At 41.5% G+C, this 26,216-nt stretch overlaps 1 protein-coding gene across 4 annotated transcripts in view; it reads right to left on the bottom strand.

The window, feature by feature from the left end:
* camk2g2 (calcium/calmodulin-dependent protein kinase (CaM kinase) II gamma 2) overlaps positions 1-24,189 on the bottom strand; it is a 60,043-nt gene extending 35,854 nt beyond the window's left edge. For 2 of the 4 annotated variants that reach the window (XM_073481421.1, XM_073481422.1), the window contains exons 1-2: positions 24,006-24,189; positions 22,847-22,941 (exon numbers count right to left, since the gene is read on the bottom strand). In XM_073481421.1, the coding sequence (XP_073337522.1) occupies positions 22,847-22,941; positions 24,006-24,070 (160 nt within the window). In that variant the 5' untranslated portion in view covers positions 24,071-24,189. The remainder of the gene's footprint in view (positions 1-22,846; positions 22,942-24,005) is intronic. The other 2 variants (XM_073481423.1, XM_073481424.1) reach the window with 1 other exon arrangement.
* Positions 24,190-26,216: the final 2,027 nt, after the last annotated feature.

Genomic DNA, 26,216 nt, shown 5'->3' with positions numbered 1-26,216 from the left:
TCAGTATCAAATATAGAAGGAAACTGCAGGATCCTTATAGAACCAACAGAACCAGCGGAGGCTGATTAGAGGCAACAAGAAACCTAAAAATAAAGAAAGTTTGGTGTCTAACTGATGTGATGAACAACAGCCATTCCAAACAAAAGGCACAGTAAGCACAATCAGGACAGGCCATTAAAAATATTTAATATAAAAATATATTATACCTGAACAAAAACTTTAAAGCACATGAATCTATAGCCTACAAGGCCCTCAACACGTTTTGCTCAACCACAGGAAATGTTTTGGCTGAAGGCTGAGTTGGAACAAAACTCGACAAAACCACCAGAAAACAAACTGTGGTTCACTGCCTGAAACGAAACATAATGCATAGAAATTAAAGACAGCTACTAAGTCTAAGTCTAAGAAGTGGTGGATAGTTTTGGACTGTAACGCCCATCACGTTTATATCAATGAGGATAGGCTAAATAACAAGAAAACCTCCCTGTATTTTGCAATACAATCCAATAACACCATGAACTACATCCTCCAAAATGACCATACAGTTGAATACAAAAACTTAACATTTTAACCTTTATGACAGTAGGATCACTGCAGGATTGTTGCGTTAGACTGCATTGGCTTTAGCTACCTTTCTAACAAACTGACTGTGTGTGTACGCCAAGTGAAATACGACAGCAAACTGACTTTAACACCTATCATGCAACTGGGTGCAGCTTTTAAACTGTGGTGTAGTCATAATTGATCTTCAAGGCATCCATAGTCTATCATAAGGGTTACTGTATTTAGTATCCTCTTACTTGTTTAACTTTTTGACTTTTGTTAAAAGATTAATACAACCGTATTAATTGTATTTCAAGTGTGGCTATAGTTTCTGTAGTTTGCAGGGCAAAATTGAGGAAGAAAAAAAAAAGAACAGGTTCAGATCATGGTTCATGATTGTGATAAAATAGAATAGAATATTATTTTTGCTCACCCCAAGTTGAGGATTGCAGGGTGTGTAAGGTTGCTCTCTGAATCCCAAGTGCCCCAATCAGAGTAGAGTCTGGATTGGCCAAAATTTTCTGTCCAAACCCATCAAGTCGTGAGAGAAGTAACCGAGACCGTAAGTAACAAATAGCTGCCTGGAAAGTACCGAAGTGACTTTGTGTTGTGTTCAAAGCATCATGTAAATAAACCCCAGCACCTAACAGGACGTATAGCCTCAACACAGACAGTAGGTCCATCATATTATCAGTTATCACATATTTTTTTAACATTTAATTATTTGTTTTTACACTATATATTCACTAAAACCGAATCTGCCTAGAACCCAGACATCATTTCTTAACTTTTGTCCGAACCCGGGCCAGAGCGACCAGACAGGTTTGGGTCAGGCATCCTAGCTTTAATTCAGACTACCAAGAAAAACATTATTTTGAGAATAGCCTTATATTTAGCCATGGTAGAGGAAGTGGTTTGCAGGTTCTTTGGTACTTGTCTTTCAGTCCCTTTGCAGAATTTGAAATGGATAAAGAGTCAAACCCTGGCCTGCCTTTACCATCCCCACCCACATACACATCCCTTTTTATAGCTTTCCAAAGAGATGCTGTGATATCATAGCATCTGCTCAGAAAAGAACAACACGCAGCACTTAGCCCAATTGGATTGAGTGATGACCGATGGCGTGGCACATCATCGTATTCATCTATCCATCCAGCCCTCCCCTTATTACTATCTCATCTAGAAGCTCTAAACAGGCTGGAGCAGTGGATGAATGATGGGTGGGTGGATGGATGGCTTCTTTCAAGCCACAACCACTGTTTGAAAACCGATCTATACCCACCTCCCCCCATGTACATCAATTAACTTTTGCCTGCAGGGAAACAGACAGACAATACTTCACAATGAAAGTCAACTTCTGAGCACACAGACATCAAAAAACAGCCAAAAGCACTTTGACTGGTAAACTTTGACGTTATTTTTTTATTTTGGTGACAAGAGGTCACTGTTGTGGCAGTTTTGCTGTGCACGGTCTGCAGATTTTGTTGCTGAATTTGGCATTCATGTAGCTGGTGACACAGGGCTTCTTGCAGCACTATACCTCCTGTCCACCAGACACATTATTCCTCTCAAAAAGACCAACCATACACAAAGTATTTAGTAGAAGATTTCATAACATGGCGACGATACACTACTGACTCTACTGTGATGTATCAGTAGTGGTAAAACACTTATTTACAGTGTGCATGTCACAGGTTGGATAGATTGTGTCAAGATGATAACTGTCATAGCTCGTCTTTAAATAGTCCGCGTGTCAGTCTGCAGCTCTGTCAAAGTCCCCTCTCCTCGGGGACTGTCAGAAACCAAGCAGAGTCAACAAAAGATCACAGTTGCCATGTACCATTCTTCATTTGCTGATTGCAGCAAACCTGGCAACCTGCACCCTAAGCATAGAAGGATATTAGTGTGATGAGTTGCTGATTAGACACAACCAGCACACACAGAACAGCTTTGAAGAACTTCATCATGAAGCCACTCATGCACAGCTGCTATTGTTCTAAAGCAGTCACACACACAGTGGGAAGTGTGTCCGTGTGTATGTGCTGTTGTTCCACACATCTTTTTCATTTGAGCAAAGCCATTAAACAAACCTACCGATTCCATTTGAAGCCTTTAGCGACGTTGTAGTAAAGTCAATGAAAACAGAGCTGTGAGCACTACTAAAAGCCTGGCTTGCAGTCTCGTTCCCTCGATGCACACACAAACACACACACACACACACACACACACACACACACACACACACACACACACACACACACACACACACACACACACACACACACACACACACACACGGGAAACAATCTAAAGTAGCACAGACCACTTTTGGATGCTCTGATTCCCGTCTTTCTCAGAAACAAACACACTAATTGAAACTGGGTGTGTCCCCGACTAAGCCAAAACATTGTTCCTGTCAGAGGATAGAAAATAAACACAGATCGAATAATGTTGACACTGATGTGATATGGAGCTGCTACCACATAAAGAAATGTTAGCAGCAAAATGCACATCACAGCTACCCAGAGACAATGGTGACGTCCTCTCATCACTTACTTAAGATTTTTCTTGCCAGCCTTCTCACTTGTAACTCCACCACCATCCCCTCCATCATCCGATATGACTGGGCATGAACATGTAATGTGAACATGATATGACACATTTTGTAGAAATGTCAATATGGTATATAGCCCATAACACAAACAAATGTGAACATAATGAGTGGATTGCAGAAACGGTTACTGGCAACATTTTATACTGGTGACTGGGCTGATTCTTACGTTACGGTCATCGATCTCTGGCAAGAATTTATTTTCGGATAAATTAAGTTTCATCTTCTGCCCTCATCCTAAAAAAAGAAAAGTGTGAGCATCTTAGAGACGATGCTGTTCGATAGAATTACAGTGAGGTAAAGCTTGTTTCACGCTGGAGGGTAATGTCTTCTTATCTGAGAGTAAGTCAGGATAAAAGGACGACCAACTGATATGAGATAAATGAATGACAGACTGACAGAAACAGAGAAACAGACAGAGACTAGGGTCAGTGTGGCCCAGAGCTGACAAGACTATAAATAGATCCAATCCTCCTCCGGCTTACAGCCCTGAATCACACTGACCTGGCCCGCCCTGCATCACCCAGTAGAGAGACAGAGACACAATGAGACAGAAAGTGAGAGACAGAGAAGCAGACACAGAGAAAGACTGACAGATGGAGGGGTACAGAGGAAAAACTAGAAAGGCAGATGAGAGTTCTGACACTGATTCTTTCCTTTCCTGTCACAGCTTCCTTCATCAACAAGTGACTCCAGTCAGACGTCCCGTCGCTGTGAAAGGTCAGTCTGGTGTCAGTGGGCCAATGCTGATGCTCATAACGCCTACTCGAAGCCAGCAGTGCAATGATGTAAACACAATGAGGAGGGCAGTGATGGAGAAGATGATAAAAGTGAGGATAAAGATGGTGTTAATAACGCCACATTTCTGATGGTAACGATATGATGAAACAACAGTCGAAAAGCTGTCTCTTCTTTGATTCTCTGCTATTTTTCTATTTTCTTCTTACGGTCAGTCCGAATGCTCAAAATCCCTCACCTTTCCCATCCCTGACCAGCCACTTTTTAAAATCTGTCCTCTGCAGTATGCTAATAAGACAGAGACAGACACCAGTTCTGCTCTACTGGACCCCAGAGACAGTACAGCACTGCCGCATCTCAGCCATCAGGAAGAAAACACCAGAACAAAAGAAGAAGACTCTACAGCCAAACTAACAGCTAGCGTCAGCATGCTAATATGCTCAAAATGACATGCTGAAGCTCAACAGGTATGATGTTTGCATTTGATTGCTAGCTAATTGGCAAATGAACAACAAAGTACAGCTGAGATTGATGGGAATGCCTAATTCTGCAAGTTATGTATATAACTGTGACTGCCTACTAGCTGTGATCAGTCCTGTGCACAAATATATAGGTGGAGGACACCAAACGCTACTGTGCAAAAGAAGGTATGGTTGTGACTTAAGATTGACAGAAACAGTCAAATATTCAGCACTAAAGTAAACAAGATGGCTACCAGTTTCCTGCGCTCTCTCTGTCAGTGCTATAACATGACACCAATAAGAAATGCAGCATTTTCCCACCTGGCTATATGCGTTTAGACGAGCCTGTTTACCCTCCCCACCCTCCCTTATTCCCTGATGTATTCAGTTAAAGGCACTTGGAAATGTACAAATCAAACTGCTTAATTTACTTTTAATGAGGCTTTCCTGACCTCTGCTTTGAATGTATAAACAGTGTACAGCTTTGCACACTGCTAAACCTCTCACGCATGCCTCATCTAAAAAACATTGTCATTCAAGTTTAAATTGTTGTGACCCCCCCGGCTGCTCCCAGTCGCTTCAGATTTTGCTCTGAACACAAGTCGGGTGTTTACATTTTGAAATACGCAGCAGCTCAAGTTAAACTTATGATTATGAGTCAAAGTTCTTACATGTTTTTCTGCTCTCAAATTTAGGATGAAAAACAACAGCGCAGCAGTCTGTGCGTGTGTGTTTGTGTGTGTTGGGATCCGAGAGATGTCAGAGTAGCTCAGCCAAAACATGTAGTGACACACTGTGTATCCTCATTCTTCTCTCTCATGCTGTTTTTCACTATAATGTTCTCTGTTCTGCATCACGTTCTGCATGCTAACACAAACCGTCTTCGGTCAGTGTGTGTGGCTCACTGGGTGTGTTACGTTGAGCTATTACATGAAGCTTAAACAGACCTAAGCTGACCTGCTGGGACAGACTATTAACATCAGGTTGCTGCACAGCATTGTGAAAAGAGTCAGTGTGTCCCTGCCAGGACCCCTTACAGCGTTTAGTTAGAAAAGTTCACTCTGACCAACAGGAGAACAAATATGGCTGCAGCGTCACCTCTTTTAAACTTCCTCCTGTGGGGAAACAGCAGAAGGGGGTATGGACTCTTCTTTATGATGCCAAAAGTTAGAGGTGTTTAACATCACAGGAATAAGGCAGCAGTAACAGCGAGACTCTCCAGTCGGATGAAGTTATCGAGGTGGAACGAGGATATATTTGCGGTCCTGACCTTTGCCTGAAAGGCTGCTCATGGCTCTATTACACAACATCCATGGAGGACAGCCACCAACATTTAAATACCAAATTACTTGACTAGTCTAGCATTTAGTGACATCATTTTGTCCTCCTGTCACTTTCACTCTCTTCTGTTACGACACCCTACCTCTTCTGCCATGGTAACACCGTCCTAACCGCCCCGACTCCTCCACCCATTGTCCCTCTGTAATCACTTCCCTTCATCCAGCCTTTTTTCTCTTTTTATTGGCTGGTCCAACACTACTGATTAGTCCTGTTTCCTTAATTATGCCAACAATGTTTTTCATCCTAATGAAGTGGCAAAGAAAAAGGACAAAGCAGGGTGACAAATGATTAATGGCAGAGTCACACCAACATTTAAAACCAGAAAATGTTGAAAAGATTAGGTGATTAATGAATTCAATCAGAAACTGTTTCAATAACGAAAAAGTCTTTTAGGTCCTTAATAAAGAGGAATTGCAAAACACACTGGCTTTCTTCTCTCTGAGAATCTATTGCTATTCATTGTTTTAAAGCAAAACACCAGTATTTGGACAAACAAGACATTTAGATACATTACTGTGGACCTGGGAGCAAAGTAGTAAGTCGGGTAAAATTCTGGATTTTTGGGGTTTATAATGTAAGAACACGACTCAACAAAGTATAGAAGAAAGTCCTAGTCTTTTTTAGACATTTCTAATGTGAAAATGTTACATGTTATATCTTTAAAAAAACAGATCTCACAAGCTATACAGTCTGTTAGATCCTTAAAAAAATTTCCTGGAGCTAAGCTGTGATGAGCGATGGATGTATTCACACGTTTTTCAAACTGAGTATATGCTCCTCTTGTTGGGCAGGCACACAAAGTCCCACAGTTGTTAACATCAGCACTGGTAGTTAAGACAAAAGTGAGCCCATAGCAACTTCTCTCTACGGTTTCCTCCTTACACACTTCCTGCCTCTGTGTATCTCTGGTAAGTCTATGACTCTCTATGGCTGGTGTTAACAGGATTTTTTATTCATCCGTCTGTTTCTGTGTCTCTACACCACACTTATGTCTTGACTGTGACATCCATCAGTCATAAAACATCACCCCTACCCTGTTTCTAATCACACACTAACAGAGGAAAGTAACATGAACCAACACCCTCCCACCAACACCAGAGAGAGGAGAAATATTTTACATGAAGGCATTCTGGTATTGTTCAGAATCCCTTTTTAACCTTCATTTTTCATTAAATCTGAACTGAGAAAATCCTGAGCTTTATAGCTGCATCATCATCTCATCATTTTTATCCAGTGACCCCAAACTAATGTTCTTAGTTTTACTGTTCTTTTAAAATAATGGATGAGTGGAGGTGAAAACAGTGACATCACAGCATACCCACCTGAATAACACATTTATATATAAACAGCTGCCACCTGTGGTTTCTGAGACTGCCACAAAGTCCAGTTTTTTCCTCCTATTATCTCAACTACACTGTGCTGTGGCTAAGCAAATACATAATGAGATTAAAGGTAAATTAGACTTATCACACGTTCTCTGCCAGCTCACCATGCCACATGTCATTAAGTACGCTTGTGTATTAGAGCTGTGTGAGCTGCGAGCATGGCCCTGCTGCTAATTTAAATCAACGACTTCACAGGGTTCATTAGGTTGAAGAGAATGTGAGTTCATACTTTTTGTTTGCTAAATTAAGAAGCCATTTAAGCACTTGCATGGAGTCTTTTATCTTTAAAGAACAGCTGCTACAACCTTTTGAACAATACTTTTTTTAATACTATTTTTAAACAATTTGCATTATGTAAACTTGTCAATATAGACCAAATAACGATCATCTTTGCCTGCTCCTCATCTCTGCTTGAGGCTAGTGGCTTGAGGCTACATTAGCCATTACTAGCATAACACCCCCTAAATTCCCCAGTTGCGCAGTGTGCTTTTGAGTTGCATTGTGGGTAATGTAGGAGGCAGGTTTTAAACACGCACTATGTAATTTCTGCCACTAAGGCTGCAGCTGCTCAGAGTTGGCTAGCTCTGGAGGAGAAGTCGAGTGCAGAGCCAGACCTTCTGAAGGAATAAACACCCAGAGTCACGTCGCGTTCTGCTCTGATACAGAGGAAAGTAGATATCAGAGATTAATTTTTTCAATTTTTGGGATTAGAAAGTGGATTCATCTTGACCCTGGTTTATCAACCTGACTGCAGCAGTGATCTGCGGAGTTGACCTCCATTGTAAGGCGTTTATGTTTATTGCAATGTTGACTGCCGACTAGAGCTGGAGGGGAAATTTCCTTTTACTACACGAAGAGAGACAACCGGAGTCTATGTTGAGTGCTTAATTCAATGATAGGTGCAGACACACACACCCAGGATGTGTGCTGTCGCTTGCAAGCTAACAGATAATTTACAGTAAAGTAGTCTGGCTGTTTGGGGTGAAAGAACAATCCCAAGGTCAAACTCACTACACTAGTGATAAACTCACCATCAAACAGCCAGCATCACTGATTAAAATCTCTTGGATGTGACCCGTCCACAAGTGTTCATAGACAAGGTAATGTTTTAAAGTTTTTTTTCACCACAAGCTTAGCGTTGTTCACCAACTTGCCTATCCCGTAGGGAGCAGCAATGGGTGACCAAATGAAACGCACTGTTACCTTGAATTTCTCTGTGTTTGAACATTACTGGAAACATTTAGGATTGTGTAAGTATACAACTCACACTTCTATGCAGAATTCTTACATATTATGTCTTTAACAAGGGAGAGAAATGCTTAGAATTAAAAAGAAGACATATCTAGTTTGCTGCATCAATTTTGATCGTTGTGCATCCAGAAATGTTTTACTATAGGAGCACAATGCTCATTATCTTTAATTTACCATGTTTACCTGGTTTTTTATTAACAACTGACAATTATTGGTTTCTGCTGATAATATTTGAACAAACACTTTACCTGGAGCATTTGACAAATGACGGCAGTGTTTCCAACACTGCATGTTCATTTTGCAGTTGAGACAAGCTTTTGGCTGGAGAACTGTTTTAAACATGCGTGATGATGACACCCAAATTAGTACTAAGAATAGATCTGGAGGCAAATTTTGGCACCTTTATTCCAACACATACATAACACTGCCCGGGTTCCCAGCCTTGATGTGTCAGAGTGCAGCCTTGATCCTGGCTTGGTGATAACTAATCACTGATGAGCGGCTGCTCCAGAGAGACATGCTTCAACCCTCACAATGACCAGCTCTGAGAGTTGATCAAACACGCACACGCACACACACACACACACACACACACACACACACACACAGAGACACACACACACACAGAGACACACACACACACACAGACTTATCTCTTAGTTATTCCCTGAGAGAACACACAATGACCTCCACTGTGTGTTGAGGCTGCCAGTCATTTTGTTAAGACATGAAGTGACAGTACAACAGAAATTAAATGCAACAAGTAAAGCTGAGTGAAGAGTGACAGCTGACCTAGATCAGGTCAGACAGCTGAGCAATGATAGTTTATATGAGACACTTCTCCTCCACAAGAACAAATAATGACGTTATTTTACATTTGCCAGGATTGCTCTGCCAAAAATTATAATGATGTTGGATATATTTATTTAGGAGCTTGTGGAACAGGTCCAGTTTCTTAACACACAGGATCTGACTAGACATTGTGCAGGCTTACAGCGCTTTGTGTAAGCAACGAGCTGTGTGTGCTGTTATCACACTTTCCTCCGAGGAGTGTGTTTTTTTTATAGCCAGACAGGTTGGGATGGATTGTTCTGCTTATAAAGTAAAGTATATCATGTCCGCTTTCCAGTGATGACATAATTATTGTTTAGTTATTCATTCATTCATTCAGAATATTTGCTCAGCTGTTGAAGCGGTCACAGTTACTAAGAACGTATATGTTTGCTCATCTACGAGGGCAAAGGGATAAATATCTGCACAGTCTACCTGCAAGTATGACATATTTATTTTTGTAAAGTACTGGTTTAATCAATCTAAAAGGTCTGCAAATTAAATTTAAGCAAATTGAGGACAAGTTACTATTATTAAGTGTATCAGCAGGCCCTGAATACCATTATTAAGAGGACTTTTATTTTGAAAGGCTGTTTTGATTGTAACCTTGGAAGCAGACACACAAACGCACCGAGTATGTTGGTGGTGTGCCAGCAGGTCTGCACACTTCAGCCAAGTGATGGAGCCGCACACTCAATTCCATTGAAACAAATTTATTGGGATACTACAAACTGTTGTAGAGCTGCTGAGCAGCTGTCACCTGGTATTATCAAAAGGACCTGGCCAAGAGCCAGCAGGCAGGTGTCTACTGTTGAGGTGAATCTAGTATTAAACAGACATATCTGACAAAGCCCTGCACAGAAGAGAGAACAATAAACTATCGGTGTGTGTTTGTGTGCGGCTGGTCAAACATCCTTCTCTTGGGAATATAGCAGCCTTGTGTAAAGAAACCTTAGCGTAAATGGAGATAATGAATACAAAAGGAAAACAAATATTTACACAGATCACTTTGTTCTGTGTCTTTGTGCTTCTTTGCATTTAGAGCCAAGTTGGGATGTATGTGTGGTCTCCTGGTTTTGGTTATATTACTTCTGGTTTGCATCTTGTTAAATGAACGGTCAAAAGCATGAACCAATAAAATGATTAGACATGCAAATAGACATGTAGAAACACCGGTGTTTAGAAATATGTTTGCTTTGCTATTATCAAAATATTTTCAAGTTGACTTCATTTCTATGTTGTTTGCACAATTCAAAGAGGTAGGTGGAAGGTGCAACAAACAGTGTGAAATCGTTTCTTAAAATCTGACTGACCTATTCTGTGCTTAATTGACCTGTTAGTAAACTTAAGTTATAAATATAAACAGAAGAGCTGAATAATCATGACACTGAAGCATCCAAGAAGCAGTACAAGCAGATTTCTCTAAAAGGATATGCGTTTCAGATTTAATCAACACAATCTCCTCCAAATCATGCCACATTTTAGTTTTTTTAAATCGTTGTCTTTTTTCTTTTTGACTTTGTTGCTGAAAAAAGTACTGCTTATGGCAGAAAGCAGGTGTTTTGGACTAAGAGCAGCTGACTTTGGGACCATCACGGCCCACGGTGTCTTTCGACCATTAAGCTCACCAAAAATATCTTTTGCGTTAATTTTCACACCTGTAGTCTTCAGCGCCAACTAATGCCGACTCAGGTGACATGACTCGAGGCATTTATCAGACCACAGACAGACTGTCTGGAGCCACAAATGACATGCAACTCTTTTCGCTACTCCCCACGACCTGTAAACAGTCTGACAGCAGAGCACAAACACATCATACTACAGCTCAACTAACACGGAGACCACTGACATTTGTGACGGACAGAGAGGCCTGAGACAAAACTTTTTACTTCAACCCCACCTATACTCTCACCTCCAACTGTGAATTGAATCCCTGCTGTGGAGGCTTTTACTTTAACAACTGCTGTCAGATTAAAGCCCTAAAAATCAAAGTAAACAGAAAATAAAACTTTTCTGAGACGTTTCCTGGAAAACATCAATTTGTCTGAATGACAGCCAGGCTTTCTGAGTGGGTTTCCTCAGACTGAAGGACTTAAGATTTACATGCTGCAATATGCGACTATTCATTGTACATGAGACTGAGTGAATATGGTGACCAATTATATTAAATAATCTCGGTTCTGAGGTGTGAGGAACAGGAAGGAGTAAAGCTGCTTGATTGACAGCATGACAGTGGGTGTGTGTTCAGTTCATGTTCACTTACTTCCCCCTCATGCTTAACATAATTCCTTCCCCTCTTTCCTTTTACGTCTTAGTCCGGTTTGTTTAGTCCACAACAGAGTTTGATACGGTTTTCTCACCAGCCCAAACCGAACCAAATGGGGAAACGCACCAGTCTACCTCTAGCATTTTTGGGGGTAAATTCTGTAAAAACACGAAGTGATTAGCTTGAGTGATGAGCAGTGAAAGTTGTTGAGGCAAAACATTTATGAGGCAGAGAAGTAAAAAGAGAAAGAACAACAAGAGAACAAAAGTAAAATATGGAGAGAGCTGGCATTGGCGGCATGATGTGATGTCATTGTCTCACTCACTCACACACACACACACACACACACACACACACACACACACACACACACACACACACACACACACACACACACACACACACACACACACACACACACACACACACACACACACACACACACACACACACACACACACACACACGATTGCTGGATGCGTCTTCCATGTGTGTATCCTACTTTATTGCCTTTTCAATCTTCCAACCACGCAATAAATAATCTCAATAAAAACCTCTCTATTTAGAAGACAGCAACTTATTTACCTGTAAAGTGTAATTACAGCACCCATCTCTCAACTATGTGAGTCTGTGTGTGTGCGCGCACATATGTGTGTGCATGTGTCTCTTTATTTGTCCATCAACTATTCAGTCGACTGATTGTCTCAGCTCTAAGTGAATTCAAGAGGCAAATCGTAAGAATAAAAGAAAGAAAAAGAAACTGATGACAGAGAGCTACTGTGAAGTGTATGAAGTAGTGTAGTAGTGTGAAGTATTTTTCACAATAAAGGTTCATTAGAGGTGTTGGAGCCAGAATACAATAGAAATAAAAGTATGAGCATCTGCACACTTCAGTCTGTGAGGCAAGCTTCCAGTCAAGGATGTTCTTGAAGCTCCGCACATGAACAAAGCTGGCGTCACTGTCAGAAGAGGGACATACAAACAAGACCTCCTGTATGACTCACACACCCACACTGATGCGACCGCATCTGACAAGGAAGCGCACACAAATACACACAGATCGACACAAATGCACAGACACCTGAGATCCCCTGGTGTAATGTAATCCAATGAAGTGTTGGCGGGCAAACTGACACAAACTAGGTAGTTTCCATTCAATGATGCAGCTGTTTAATCGATTTATTGTTTTATCTTTCCTAAAGCCGAAGCTGGCGTCTTTCAAATTCCTTGTTTTATCCAACAGTCAGAAGTTATAATCAACCAGTTGATTATTGTGTATGAATAAAAGAAGCAGCAAAACCTCATATCATAATACCAAAACGAATCTTTTATCAAAATATTTGCTGAATAATTCCCTGTCAATTGACTTATCAATTAATTGCCTAATTGCTTCAGCTCCAGAACACAGAACAGAAATGTGAATCAAACAGTGCCCTTGTGGCCTGGTGGTGTAAGATGAGTGCCAGTGGTGGTCTTTTGCTTAGCCGCCATCTCTCAGTCAACTCATTTACATGCCATTTGAACATAATGACACATATCGTTGAAATGTTCATAGATCACATATGAAACATACAAATGTAATGTATTCGTGGGTTGCATAAACGTACAATGCCAACATAGTATTCTGACGACCGGGCTGCTAATGAACAGTTGCTGGGTCCAGCTTCTGCTTTATATGTTTAATCTAATAACACTGGGGATTTTGATTAATGGTTGAACAGAACAAGCAATTTGTGTTGTGCAATTGTTTCCGTGTTAACTATTGCTTAATGGCAGAAACCACAGGAAATGGATTTTTTTTTTTGCAAGAATGCCAAAAATTCACTGGTTCAAGCTCTTCAAACATGAACATTTTCTGGTTAATACTATCGTCATATATGATACTGGATGGCAGGTCCAACAAAACAAGAAATGTGAATATGTCAGCTTGGGCTTTGGAAAATTGTAGTGGACATTTTTTATTATTAATTATTTACAATCTCAATCAGCATCCTCTGTCCTTGTCCAGCACTATATGGCGAATGAAAATTTTATTCAAGTTGGCTCCCGCATGATGCCATATGCTTCGGACAGGCAGGATAATGATGAGCAGATAAAGAGAGAAAAAGAGGGCAAGATGAATATGACAGGAGGAGAGAGTAGAAAACACTCTGAACCACACGCAGAGACACACAACGCTGTCGTTTCAAAGAATTGATAAGAAAAGAGGAAGGTCTGCATGCTGTGGGAGGACTTACGCCATGCATGTGTTACAGTGCACTATTTCTCTCTTTCCATATCTACATCTTTCTGTTTCCATATGTGACTCTCTCACTCTCTCCCTCTCATCAAATATTCACAGTTGGTCCCATTAAACATTCACCGCGCAGCGCTGCTACGTTTATCTGCCCTCTGCCAATCAGCCTCCAGCGAGTGCACTAGAAGCCCACCAAAAGCCTAAAAACACACACGGTCTGGCTTGCAATGTGGCAGTCTTGCAGAGAGGGGAGAGGGGGAAGAGATGACTAGAAAGAGGGAGGAAGAAGTGGTAAGAGAGAAAAAAAGAAGGGGATTGTGACCGAGGGAGAAAATGAGACACATGGACGAAAAACGACGCAAAGAACAGGAGCGCGAGGGTCCACTCATCAGCTCTTGTCCATGTTCAGTGAGAGCAGAGCCAGCCTTGCACCTCAATAATTCAACAGCAGGACGAGTGCCGCAAGCCTCTCCCTCCTTCCTCCTCCTCTCTTTCGCTGACATCACAAGGCCTTACCTAATAACAGGGTAAAAATACACTCACTTCACAGTCCAACACAATATGTGACACATAATTGCAGCTAAAAATAACACGAAACAGCATCAAGACAGATCACACTGTCAACAGTGTTTCCTTTTGGGTGATCCGGCGTCTGCACGGAAAGCGTTTCAGCCGCGTTTTTCAGTCGAACATCTCACGATCGCCTGATGTAACAGATGCGCTTTCATTTAATCGATCCAGCTGTTTCCACCCAGCCGTGTAAAAACTTGCATTTCACCGCACGACACGCAGGTAAACGCCACCTGAAGCATATTTTTGCACTTCAAGTCTATTTTCTTCCATTTTTTTTTTTTACACACAGAACTACAGTGATGGTGTGTTGGGCTCCGAGTGCCGCCAAAACCCGGGTGACCTACATTCAAAACGGTGCCTGAAGTCAATTAACTGTTGAGAAAAGCAGCAAATATTCATGTTTGAGAAGCTGGAATCAGAGTGTTTTTGGCATTTGGTACTCTAAGAAATACTACTGAAAATGACAGTGTAGTGTAACAGACTGAGCATTACTCTAGATGGGTAGTCTGATCAAGAGTCCCCACTTCATTAAAGCCAAGCGCACAGGCAGATTTATTTAAGAGACAATGGCCAGTAATGGGCAGTAACCACTGCAAATAAATCAGTAGCTGAAACGATTTGTTGACTAATCGATTAAGATAAATTTGATTGCCAAAAATTCCAACATATCAAATTTGAGTATTTGCTGGTTTTTCTTGTCTCCTATGATAAAATATTGAATATTATATTGAGGTTTTAGTTTGTTAAATCAGACAAAACAAGTCACCTTGGGCTCTGAGAGATTGTGATTACAGACCAAACAATTAATCACTTAACTGAGAATATGATGGTCATATCAACCAATAATGAATCATTGGCTGCAGCCCTAAATAAATGCTTCTCCTTTGTCCTGGCAAATGTACAAAACACACCTAAAATGAATCATAACATGGGAAAGATGTGAAAAACGTTATTTCGCAATTCCACTGTTTTCCTCTGAACCATATAATGGAGGATGATTGTCACTTACTTAATCTTTTAAACTGCTGTGTAGTGTTACTCATGAGCACATTAATCAAACCGGCCTTCCTAGGTTGCATTTTATCTTCATACTGGTATCTTATAGTGGTATACAGTGGTATGCAGTGTCTTTTTCATAAAGGAAGACGTGTCTTTTGGACACTCTAGAAGTTAATAATAACTTACTGTAACATTTAGTTAATGTGCACATAGTAAATGTTTATATTTACTGGTAGAAGTAACGACTGTATATCTTCTATATGTGTTGTGTGTTCTATTTAAAATGTCCACACTGACGAATGTGTTATTGTTAGACTTGCATCTGGATTTGATGTAAAGATCAACAGATCCTTAGTTTTATGCCCAGACAACTGTCATTTACAGTTTTAAATTCATCTGTAAAAAGACAGGGGTATTCTACAGCAACAGCTTGACTTTATCCTGGTGGCTTCTTGCAGGGTAGGGTTAGGCAAATTCAAATGATATTCACAAAAAATGAAAGTTCAGGAGTTCAACAAAAAATAAAAAACACCCTTCAGTGATTCAGGGGTGTGCTTTCGAATTCAATAACTGAAACTGAAAGCTCATTTTGATCGTGACACCCTGAACAAGGAAGGGGCACTCATTTAATTAAAAAATCATATAAATAAAGCCATTACAGGTTGATGCTCCCCAATCAGTGAACAAAGCAACAATTTGAGTTCGCCAAATATTCTTCGGCAGAGGGTGGTATGTTTTCACCCTGTGCCCATTTGTTGGTTGCTTTGTCAGCAAGATTGCAGAAAACCTACGGAATAGATTTTCATGAAACCTGGATGGAGGAGGAGTCTCAGCCCAGAACAGACCCCATTAACTTCTGATGCAGATCCAGATAAAAGGGATGGATCCAGGAATTATTTCTCATTTTCTTCAACATTGTGAGATAAGGCCTTTTTTGACATTTCCATTACTTTCTCAGGGAGTAAAGCGTGGATCTTGATGAAAAAAATCAGGCGTATTTAGGCGGTTGGTATCTATGAGTGAGTGCAAAAGGGGACGGAGGTTAGCGCTCTGCTGAGTGTAATTATAGTTTCTAAATGCATTCAGATGGTCAATTCAAGTTACTCTTACGAAAACAGTACTTGCACAAACTAAAGGTGTACTGTGTGTACATGTGGCATGCTGTTTCTGTTGTGGGTTTTTTTTTTTCAGATTTGAAGTTTCGGTCTTTTTGACTTCCAGTTTTCACTGGACATAAACGTTGTGTTGCACATTTTTTAAGTGGAAGTGGCGAGGTACTGCCAGGAATGGAAGGCTGCTCTGGAGGAACTGCTGCTGCTTGAACCTCCTTCTCTCCCTCTTCAACTTCTTCACTTAGCACTGTTCTTTTTTCTCCCACTTTGAAACCTTGCATGTCTGACAAGCTTTTCATGAGTCAACAGAGCATTGGTTAACATGAAAAATGGTCATTATATACCATGACATGTATTAGTAGATTTACTTCAACATCGTCAGAGGATTAAGTAAAAGTAGAAGACTGGTGACGATGACAGCGAGCTTCATAAATGAGAAGCTGCAGATAAAGCTGAGTGAGCAAAAGCTAATGCTGACTTGCTTATATTCATGTAGATATGCAAGGTTTGGCATTTCACACGATGAGATGAGCCACTGTAATGAACCTACTGTCAGAAAGGAGATATGAAAATATCTCACAAACTTCCTTTTATCATATCCTTAAAATCTAACCACTGACTTCTGGTACTTAATCTTTGTACAAAACGGATTCGAGCCTCTACACGAGACATACAGAAGTCATGGCTTATCACAAAAGCCACGGAGAGACACTCTCTCTCTTTTCATCCAAGTGTGCACAAAAGCATGTGAGAGCCCTTCAGCACCAAAGTAAAAGTAACTTAAGTTTACGAGCACAGTTCCCTTCTTAACTTCTGCTTCCCAGGGTTTTTAATCAGGTGGCCACTGCTGCCTCAGGGCTAACAATAATTGTCATTACTTCTGTAAACGGATGCTTGAGTCACTTGTGAAATACAGTATGACAGTTTTATGGCTTTCAGTATTAGTAGCTTTCGACTGCAGGAGCATTTACACATCTGAGCAGAGCTGCATTGATTAGTTGAATAAAAGAAAATAAAACGCCAACTATTTAAATAATATATTAATCGTTTTAGTCATTTTTCGAGCAAAAATGTCAAAAATGTGCTGGTTCCAACTCCATAAATTTGAGGATTTTCTGCTTTTGTTTGTCATTTATGATCACAAAGTCATTGGGTTTTAGTTTTTGTTGGACAAAAGAAGCAATCTGGGCTTTGGGAAATTATGATGGGCACTTTCCACATTTTTTGACATTTTATAGATGATTAATCGATTCAAGAAAGTTACTGTGACTGACCAAGAAATAACCACCAGCAAAACTGTTCTTTTTTTGTACGACTAAACAATCAAGATATAACATGTTAATTAGTGAGCTCACAGTTGCTTGTAGGTGGATTTTGTTACTTCAGGCTATGCTGCTGGCACAGTTTGAAAAGTTCCATAGTCACCAAAACTCAGCTGGTCAGGCATTGAGAAAAGTATTGTTCAGGAACCATTATTGAAGTCAAGCTACCAGTATATAAATTATTATAGCCATTCCCTTACAGACACACCAGCGGACGTTTAAATGCTCACAATGGCATAGGCCACTTGCATAGCTAGACGCAGAGGCTGTGCGAAGAGCATACAAACTATAAATCAACCTTAACTGTTTCCCTGTTTCCAGTCTTTATGCTAAGCTAAGCTAACTGGCTACTGGCTGTAGCCTTATATTTCACTTACAGACATGAGAATCCTCTCATTTGACTCAAAATGTTGAATTGTTTCTTGAAATAAAGATCGATCAGTTCATCAATTCCTTGTTAATAAAACACAAAACTTTAAGTATGGTATACGCTGAGCTTATAATGCATCGTCCATTTTAAAGGCGTGTGTAGTCTAAATGTTTCTATACTTTTTGTGTTTGCCTTTGAATGACTGGTTCTGTTTTGTATCCTATTTTTCAAGCTCACTGGAATTTACAACTTTGAAATATGATCCCTAAACTGTTGATAATATTTTTTCAAGAATATATAAACTGAACAGACTTAAATAAAAAAAACACTTTCACGGTTCTGAATGAGAAAATGTATCCTGAAAAGAAAATGTGCCTCTCGACCAATGAAACTAAAATAACAACAGTAAGTAAATGTGTGTTTCTCACAATGTGCCTCTGTGTTGATTCACACGTGTGAACGTCAGTGGAAGTGACAGACCACGTGTGCGTGTGTGAGTATCCGCTTGAGCGACTGTGCGCATGCATGTGACGCCACACGACCCAGCCATAATCGCTGACCTCATCGCGAGCCAATGTGCCCTCCTGAGCCACACAGAATAGGGATTAATCCCGCCTACGCACACACTCACACACCCACACACACCTCGTAAGTGCAAGTGATACTCTAAAGTTCCCTAGACATCAAACCACCAAAGCCGATAGACTGTGCGTACACAATGTTTGCAAACAGCAACAAGGAACGTACAAGCAGAGGTCAGACTAAACGCGTATTTGAACCTGCAGCTGCTGCAGTACTTCTACGAACAGGACTGTGTGTGTATGTATAATATGTGAAGCCCAGATGTTTAATGTTTGTGTGTGAATGGAGACAACATAATCTACATTTTTGATTACGACTGCAATATTGCCTTAAGATTTGGCATAATTTATTGGGTTTTTTGGCCATCATTTCAATCAGTTACAGTATGATAACAATGTACTGAAAGTAACTGAGAGCAGAATTGTAAACGTCAATGCAATGATGTCTGACAAGAAACAAACATCAAGTTATTGAGTCAGGCCACAACGCAAAAAAATAACACTTTATACGGAAGTAAGGGTGTCATGATTTCACAACTAACAAGAAAATGAGAGTGCAGATACTTCCTTCAGCGTTAGTCTTACATTAGCATAGCCGTCAAGGCTAATTGGCTTTCTCTTCAAAGGGCTTTAAGTAGTTTGTCTCCCTTTCTTATAACCTCTCTGGTACAAGGTTATCATGACCTAACGGAGGCAAGGCCTTAACTTTAAGTAAGACTTGAGTTGTAGGATATGACAGAATGATTCTTTAACCCAAGGGCGCAGGTCCCAGTGTCTCCTCGTTGGGGTTGAAGCAGTGGACATCATGCGTCTTGTGTTTGTGAGAAACACATTGGCAGCACCAGGATATTTCAGTTCTGATTAAGGGCACTGCGCACTGGAGGACAGACTAATGTGTGTGAATTTCACATTGTGACGCTGCACACAGACAGGCCTTGTGCGAGTTGAGTGTGAGAACCGTTAAGTAGGTGAGAGAAAATGTGTGCAACTGTGTTTGTGCTTCAAGTGTGAAAAGAGCAGTCATCTTTTTGTGCCTGCGTGTGTGTGTGTTTGTGTGATAATTGTGACCGAGACACAGACACAGACACACGCACACACACAGAACGCGGCCCCTCTGCCAGACAGCCTATGGGATGAAGAGTTTCACCCCTGCTGTTGCCGGGTTACTAGCTCCGGACCACTGCCAAGACAGCCCTCCACACACACACACACACACACACACACACACACACACACGATCAAATCGCCTAGTGAGAGGGGTTTTTAAGATCTCTCCTCAAATCAATCTTTTGTTTATAAAGAAGGAAGGGAGGGGACGGGAGAAGGGAGAAAACAACATAAAAGAGACAGAAAATGACATGGTCAGAGACAGAGAGAGAGATAGAGAGAGAGAGAGAGAGAAGGGGAGAGAGAGAGAGGGGCAGAGGGAGAGAGACAGAGAGAGAGAGGAATTCAGTTTGCGTCCCCTGGGAAAAGAGCAGCCCAATCAGTCCAGAACTGGCCCTGATCTGCCGCCCATATCATCACTCAACCTTCGGTGGCCTGGTCTGACGCTTACTTGGACGAACACACACAGAGTCTGCAACATGTTCAAACACCCAGACGAGAAGAGAAACAGTGACAGATCAATGTGATACATGTGCAAAGGCAAACACATGTGACATCCAAAAAATCAACAGACGAGAAAGCTTGGATTCAGCGACGCAGCAGAAGGAATAATCTGACACACACAGTGTAACAGGCAGACTAATGACAACAAATCTGCCGCAAATACTGAAGCACAGGTGGTGGTATTTCAACATGTGTTAAACTGCTGCAAACACACACACACACACACCCCAACACAAACACACTAATCATACTGATTTAAGAGACAAATCCAGGTTATAACAGCTTACCAATTAACTCTGACTGTCGTTTGGGCTTTCAAACCTGAGAACTGGGTACACGGAAACATCACTTCACCAAAGTCCGATAAGTCGAGACAGATTACCTTAATGACTTTATTTAGAGATAAAAACAAAAAGGCAGAGCATCTGAAATGTTGGGACCAGGACTGTTAATGTTTTTCAAAATTCAAACAACCATCCATTGGTTTCGACATCGCAATGTGCTCATGCGCATTTCAAGATTTGCAATGTCAAGTAAGGCAAATTCACTCAAACACATCGTGGCACAACTCGCAAGGTTGTCATTGTTCATGTGTCCGCATAACGTTTTTTTCTGAGCGCTGGCGGGTTTTTTTCAGTTGGTCACAATGAGGGGAGAGTGTCTGTGGCAGCATGTGGCCGCCTAGAGAAAAAAGCGCTGCACCCAGCATCTTTTTTCAGAGAGCACCGCCTTTTTTGTGCACTTGTAGTTGAAATTCTCACAACTTTTCAGAAAGATGCTGAGCTCGTCGCTATCGCTGGTCTCTGTTGTGTTTTTTTTTTTTTTTATAGACTAAATAATCAACATATTAATCATGGAAACAATTGGCAGATTAATTGATTATCGTCAGTTGCAGCCCTAATCATCACAATGTACAGTATGTGCAGCGGGCTGGGCCGTGTGCTCCAGCTCCAGCCTGTTTGCTGAACACAACTGCACAACTTGTATGGTTAGGTTGTCACTCAAGTGAGAGATCGGAGGCACCTGACCAAGTTTACACACGTGCTGAAAAAGCGGGCAGGACGAGAACAAAGCGTGGGCAGGTTAGTGTAAGTATAAACTACAGGCGCACGAGCACACAGCATGGCTAGCAGGTTACAACAGCTCAAAAACAAACATTTTAGTGAATGCTTTTGTCGTCCTGCATTTCAGGACAGGCTACAGGTTTGCGCTGGAATTACTGTGAACAAATTACACTCAATTATAAGTTTGAATTCAATCAAAATGGGTTTTTCTGAAAGACTAATTCCTGGCAATATCTGATTTAGAATTGATTTGATGATTTAGCAGCACTTTTCATTGCCTTAAAGGGAATTTCTAGAATACCAGACCAAACCCAGCAGTCATAAATTCCTTTTCGAGTGGTCATGTGACATGGCTCGTCGTGACACGCGACGAGTTCCCTCTCTTTTACACTCAGTGACTCCGCTAGCCGTCTTTCTGTTTTACAAAGAGCAGTGATCTGTGAGTGTGTACGCACTCACTTTCAATTTCATGTGTATGACCACGAAATGGTTTAAAAGCGGGACAGTATAATATCAGCCTAAGGAAACTGATGTTTCACTTTGAACAAACTTTAACTTTATGGTTGCGGGTGTGCTTTAACTGTGTGCCTTATGTAGTACGAAGAGTCAGAAAAACTAATTTTGTGCTCTGTGTTGACTTTATGGCTCGGTAGGCTACTTCTGTGTTTCTGTTACTATAGACTACATGTAACACACGATGCAGGAGTAATAAGAAGAAGAAGAAGAAGAAGAAGAAGAAGTAAAAGAAAAAGAAGAAGACAGAAGCTTAGAGTGCTTATCTAGCTACTCATAGACTCGAAACAAAGGTAGTTGGACTGTGTGTACTCAAAGTCAGTTAAAAGATGTTTGCCTTCCCGAAAGGAAATGTCAAACTACACCTATGGATCTGTGGTTTTAGAAAAATCAGAAAAATGGAGGCTTAGCTCTGTGGTTCTTGTGATACTGTAATACAAAATAGGTACAAACACTGAGCCAAAGAAAACTGTACAGCAGGTCAGAGTTGAACCAGGAAGTCAGTCAGTCTGTTTGGTGAACCTGGTTGTTTCTCTCTGCTCATGTTTCTCACTCTGCAATGTTGCCGTGTTCCCATTTTTTAGCAATTAACTGTGTGTGTGTACAGTTTTTATCCTAATTAACACAAACTGTGGCCCAAGTTGTTGGAAACCAGAACATTCCTTTATCTCATCCTCAGGCTGCTGCCAGACTTGAGGATATTTTAGGCTCAAGGTCAAGCTGGTGCATGTCCAATCATTTGCGAGAGACCAACAGTAACCATAACAAACCAAAAATGGTTGCAGGCGACTGCCAAAGCCCGCTGAAGCCCACTGTGCAACTTAAACCGCAGCAGCTCAGCTCTGCCAAGTGGCCTCCAGCTTTTCAGGAATCTCCGCTGACAAGGACGGGACAGAGCGCCTGGATCGTTGCTCTTAAGGAAATAAACCAACAAACCTCCAGCTGACTCCACTGAGCGGCTACAGCAGCCTACTGTTGTCAGCTTTCAGTTTGCATAAATTCACACTGAGCTGCACAGTGGACATCGGCTGCACTTACCTCTGGCTGAGAGCTTTTTTGTGTTGATGATTTTGGCAGCATACTCCTGGCCGGTGGACTTCTTGACGCATCGGCGGACGATTGAGAAGGCACCCCTGGAGCGGGAGAGAAATCGATGAACCCAGGTGACATATCAGTGAAAGCACTTCAAACACAACAAAACTCCTGAGTGTACGGCTGTGTGCTGAACTTGTCACACAAGCGAGGGCGTGCATTAATCACACACACATAAAAGAGAAGGGGGGAAAGGAAGTCACATGCATATTTAATACAGTCTGATATTCTGTGCATGAGATGTGAGAGGAGGTCGTGGCCGCTCGTGCTTGACAAGGGGAGGGAGAGGAGCTCCTCGTTAGCTCAGGAACATGAGAAGAATGAAGCCACTGAGAGGCAGAGTTAACATTTCTTCTTGTGGGGCTGGTGGCATTTTTTTTTTTTTTTTTTTTTTACACAGACGCCTCCTTTAAACTCTCACTGGTAGGTGGAGCAGCTCTATTAGCCACAGCAGGCAGCAGATTAGATGTTACAAAGTGGCTTTGTAGCCAGGACATACACACTGCTGCAACCAATGTGTCCTCTCATGTTTTAATCCTCAATGCAGCACAGCCCTCGTCCTCTTTGACACATCCAGTACAGTAGCCCTGCGGTCTGCTCAGAAATGCACGAAAAAAAACACAAGAGCTGCATGACTGAACAGGAGCGCCAGGATGCCACCAGGCGACCGACGCGTCCGTGCAGGCGGCTTCTCGACGCGTGCTACCTGCGGACACACTGGCAAAACCAAAGTTGCTGCCATTTCACACCTTTAGAGGAGCATGAATGGTGTAATGCACCTTTAAATGCGCATTGAGGATTAAACACAAGCCCCTGTAGCGCTAACATGAACCTGCCTCACAGCTTATTGCCGCTGAGGTGGTTTTTCCTGCCCCCCTCGCCTGTTTTTTTTTTTTTGACAGCCCCTCTCCTGCCCTGTCAACACTGAAGTAAACGCGCAACACACAATGGCAGCAGCAGAGCATAGGAGAAAAACGTGCAAACACACACACATACGCACACGCACGCACACATACACAGACTGAATGCAACAAGAAGAGCAGCAGCAGCAGCAGCAGCGGTGGTAGAGGAGGAGGAGGAGGTGGAGGTGGTGACGGTCGCTTACTTTCCGAGTTCCTCGTACAGCTGGTATTCGTCTGTGAAGCGGGTCGAGGTTACAACTGTAGCCATGTTGACTGAAGTGAAGGGAAGAGGGGGGGATCGACTCGCGCTTCGGTGGCCGCCTCGCGCAGGTTTCGGGAGGAGAGCTCGTGAAGGCAGCAGAGAGAGGGCTCGAGCTCAGAGAGAGGGAGTGGGAGGGGTGGGGGGGAGCTGTAGTAACGAAGATCCTCTACTGAGAGGAGGAGTCACGCGGTGGCGAGAACATAAAATGAAAAGTGTATTTTTTTTTTTTTTGCAGAAGTGGGCGTTCACCGTCCCGCTCCGTGCCTCACCTGGTGTAATATTTTGCGGTTGTTATAACATTTTTTATTTCATATTTTATGTTCATTACGTATTTTATAATGCAGGTGCACTCGATCCGAGAGGAGCTGGAGATATTGATACTGTTAAACTTAACAAAACTCTCGTCCCTAGTTGGCTCTTTACATGTAAGAACATAAAACATACAGTTTTCAACGGTCAGCATAAAATCACAATACAATAACATATAAATACCACACTACATGAACACACATATAAACTACATCAAAGTACAACAAGCTAAACATGGCTACAGCTCTGGTTTTCTTTTAGCCAGCACGGCGGTGGATGGTTTGTCCCCATATGTCAGCCCTTTGATGAACTGGCGACCTGTGGAAACTTGACTAAGTTTCCTCCATCGATGTCACTCAGTGGCTAAGTTGCATTGTGGGTAATGTAGGCGCCAGGTTATGAAAACCAATGAGAATGTGTGGGATGAAAAAAAAGCAATATCTCCAGTTCTGCTGTATTGATTTTGATCATTTGTTGTTTTTTTCTAAACTGTCTGTCTGTCTGACAGACAAGACAGAAATAAACGTGTAGAACAACAAAAGCTGAACAAAGAAGGGTTTATTTACAGTACCAGTTGGTTTTCAGAAGGAATTTACTGCAAAAGTACACAATAATAGAAAATTGAAACGTGAAATGGTGCTCCCTCCACAGCTATTCTCAGAAACATACAATGTAAAAGATATGTTAAAATGAAAAGAGAACTGTTATATACAAACAATTGTAAAAGTGTTTTATTCTCAAAGTTACACCCAACGAACAACAGTGGTCTTTAGAGTCCAGGGTCAAAAAAAGAAAAAAATCAATTTTTGGGTTGTTCTTTTGACCTTTCCATGCCCACTTTTAGGCACCCTGTCCTCACAAATCCTCTACACACTATGAGGTGACACTCATCTATGTTTCCCAGTGCTGTGTTTTGTTTTGATATTTTCTCATACCAGAAATAATGTCAGAGTGGGACCTCTTCCTTCTGTCTGCTCTCTGGCAGTAGTGGTAGAGGTGGGATGTAAGCCACGCGAGATCTTTTCTGTAGTGACAGGAGCCACAGATCCAGATTCAGTTTCACCATCGCTCACTTCCATCTTCGATTTACATGCACAAACGTAAAACTGACACCAGAACAGCCGATGAGAGCAGCATCCTTCGAAGACCAAGTCGTGTACTGAGATGTGATGCCGCAATATTTTAATATTGGCACAGAGCAGTGAGCTGCATGCCCACTATACTATGGTTTCCATTTCATAAGCTGGGTCTCCCCAAAAAAAGGAGAATCGGTCTGTTCCTTAAAATATAGCACACGGACACGATAATGATTCAATGTTTGGATTTAAAAATGTCTGGATAACAAAATCTTATTGAAATCTCCTTATGTAACAGGCACCTGCAGTCAAATTCTTGCTGTCTAAACGATACTATTTTTTACTTTTTCTCTTCATTTTGGCATGAACTTTCCCGATGTGCTTCCAAATGTTTTGTTTGTAAAGGAAGTTTGTCTTCAAACCGAAAGATTTGAAATGCGACATCATCCTGAGGCTATTTAAAGACTTTTGGTCCTTTTGGGGACACGGTGTTTACATTTCCACACCTCAGTTGCCCTTTAAAGGTGCAATATGTAAAAATTCGGGTTGAAAACATTCAAAACCAAACTAAAATTAAACTGTTTCGAAGTTATGACGTCTATGTATTGTGATATCTACTAAAGTTAGCCCCAGTCCAAAGCTCCTGTGCTAGGGGTGTAAACACCAACTCCGAGCGCCCAATTAGGATTGCTAGATTAATTGCTAACCAAGCTAACTAGCTAAAGGCAGCTGCAGTTAGCTGCAGTTAGTGGTTACCCTGGTGATAT

This window comes from Pagrus major, chromosome 15 (genome assembly GCF_040436345.1).
Source record: "Pagrus major chromosome 15, Pma_NU_1.0".
Classification (NCBI taxonomy): domain Eukaryota; kingdom Metazoa; phylum Chordata; class Actinopteri; order Spariformes; family Sparidae; genus Pagrus; species Pagrus major.
This window is presented reverse-complemented; position numbering and strand designations above follow the sequence as displayed.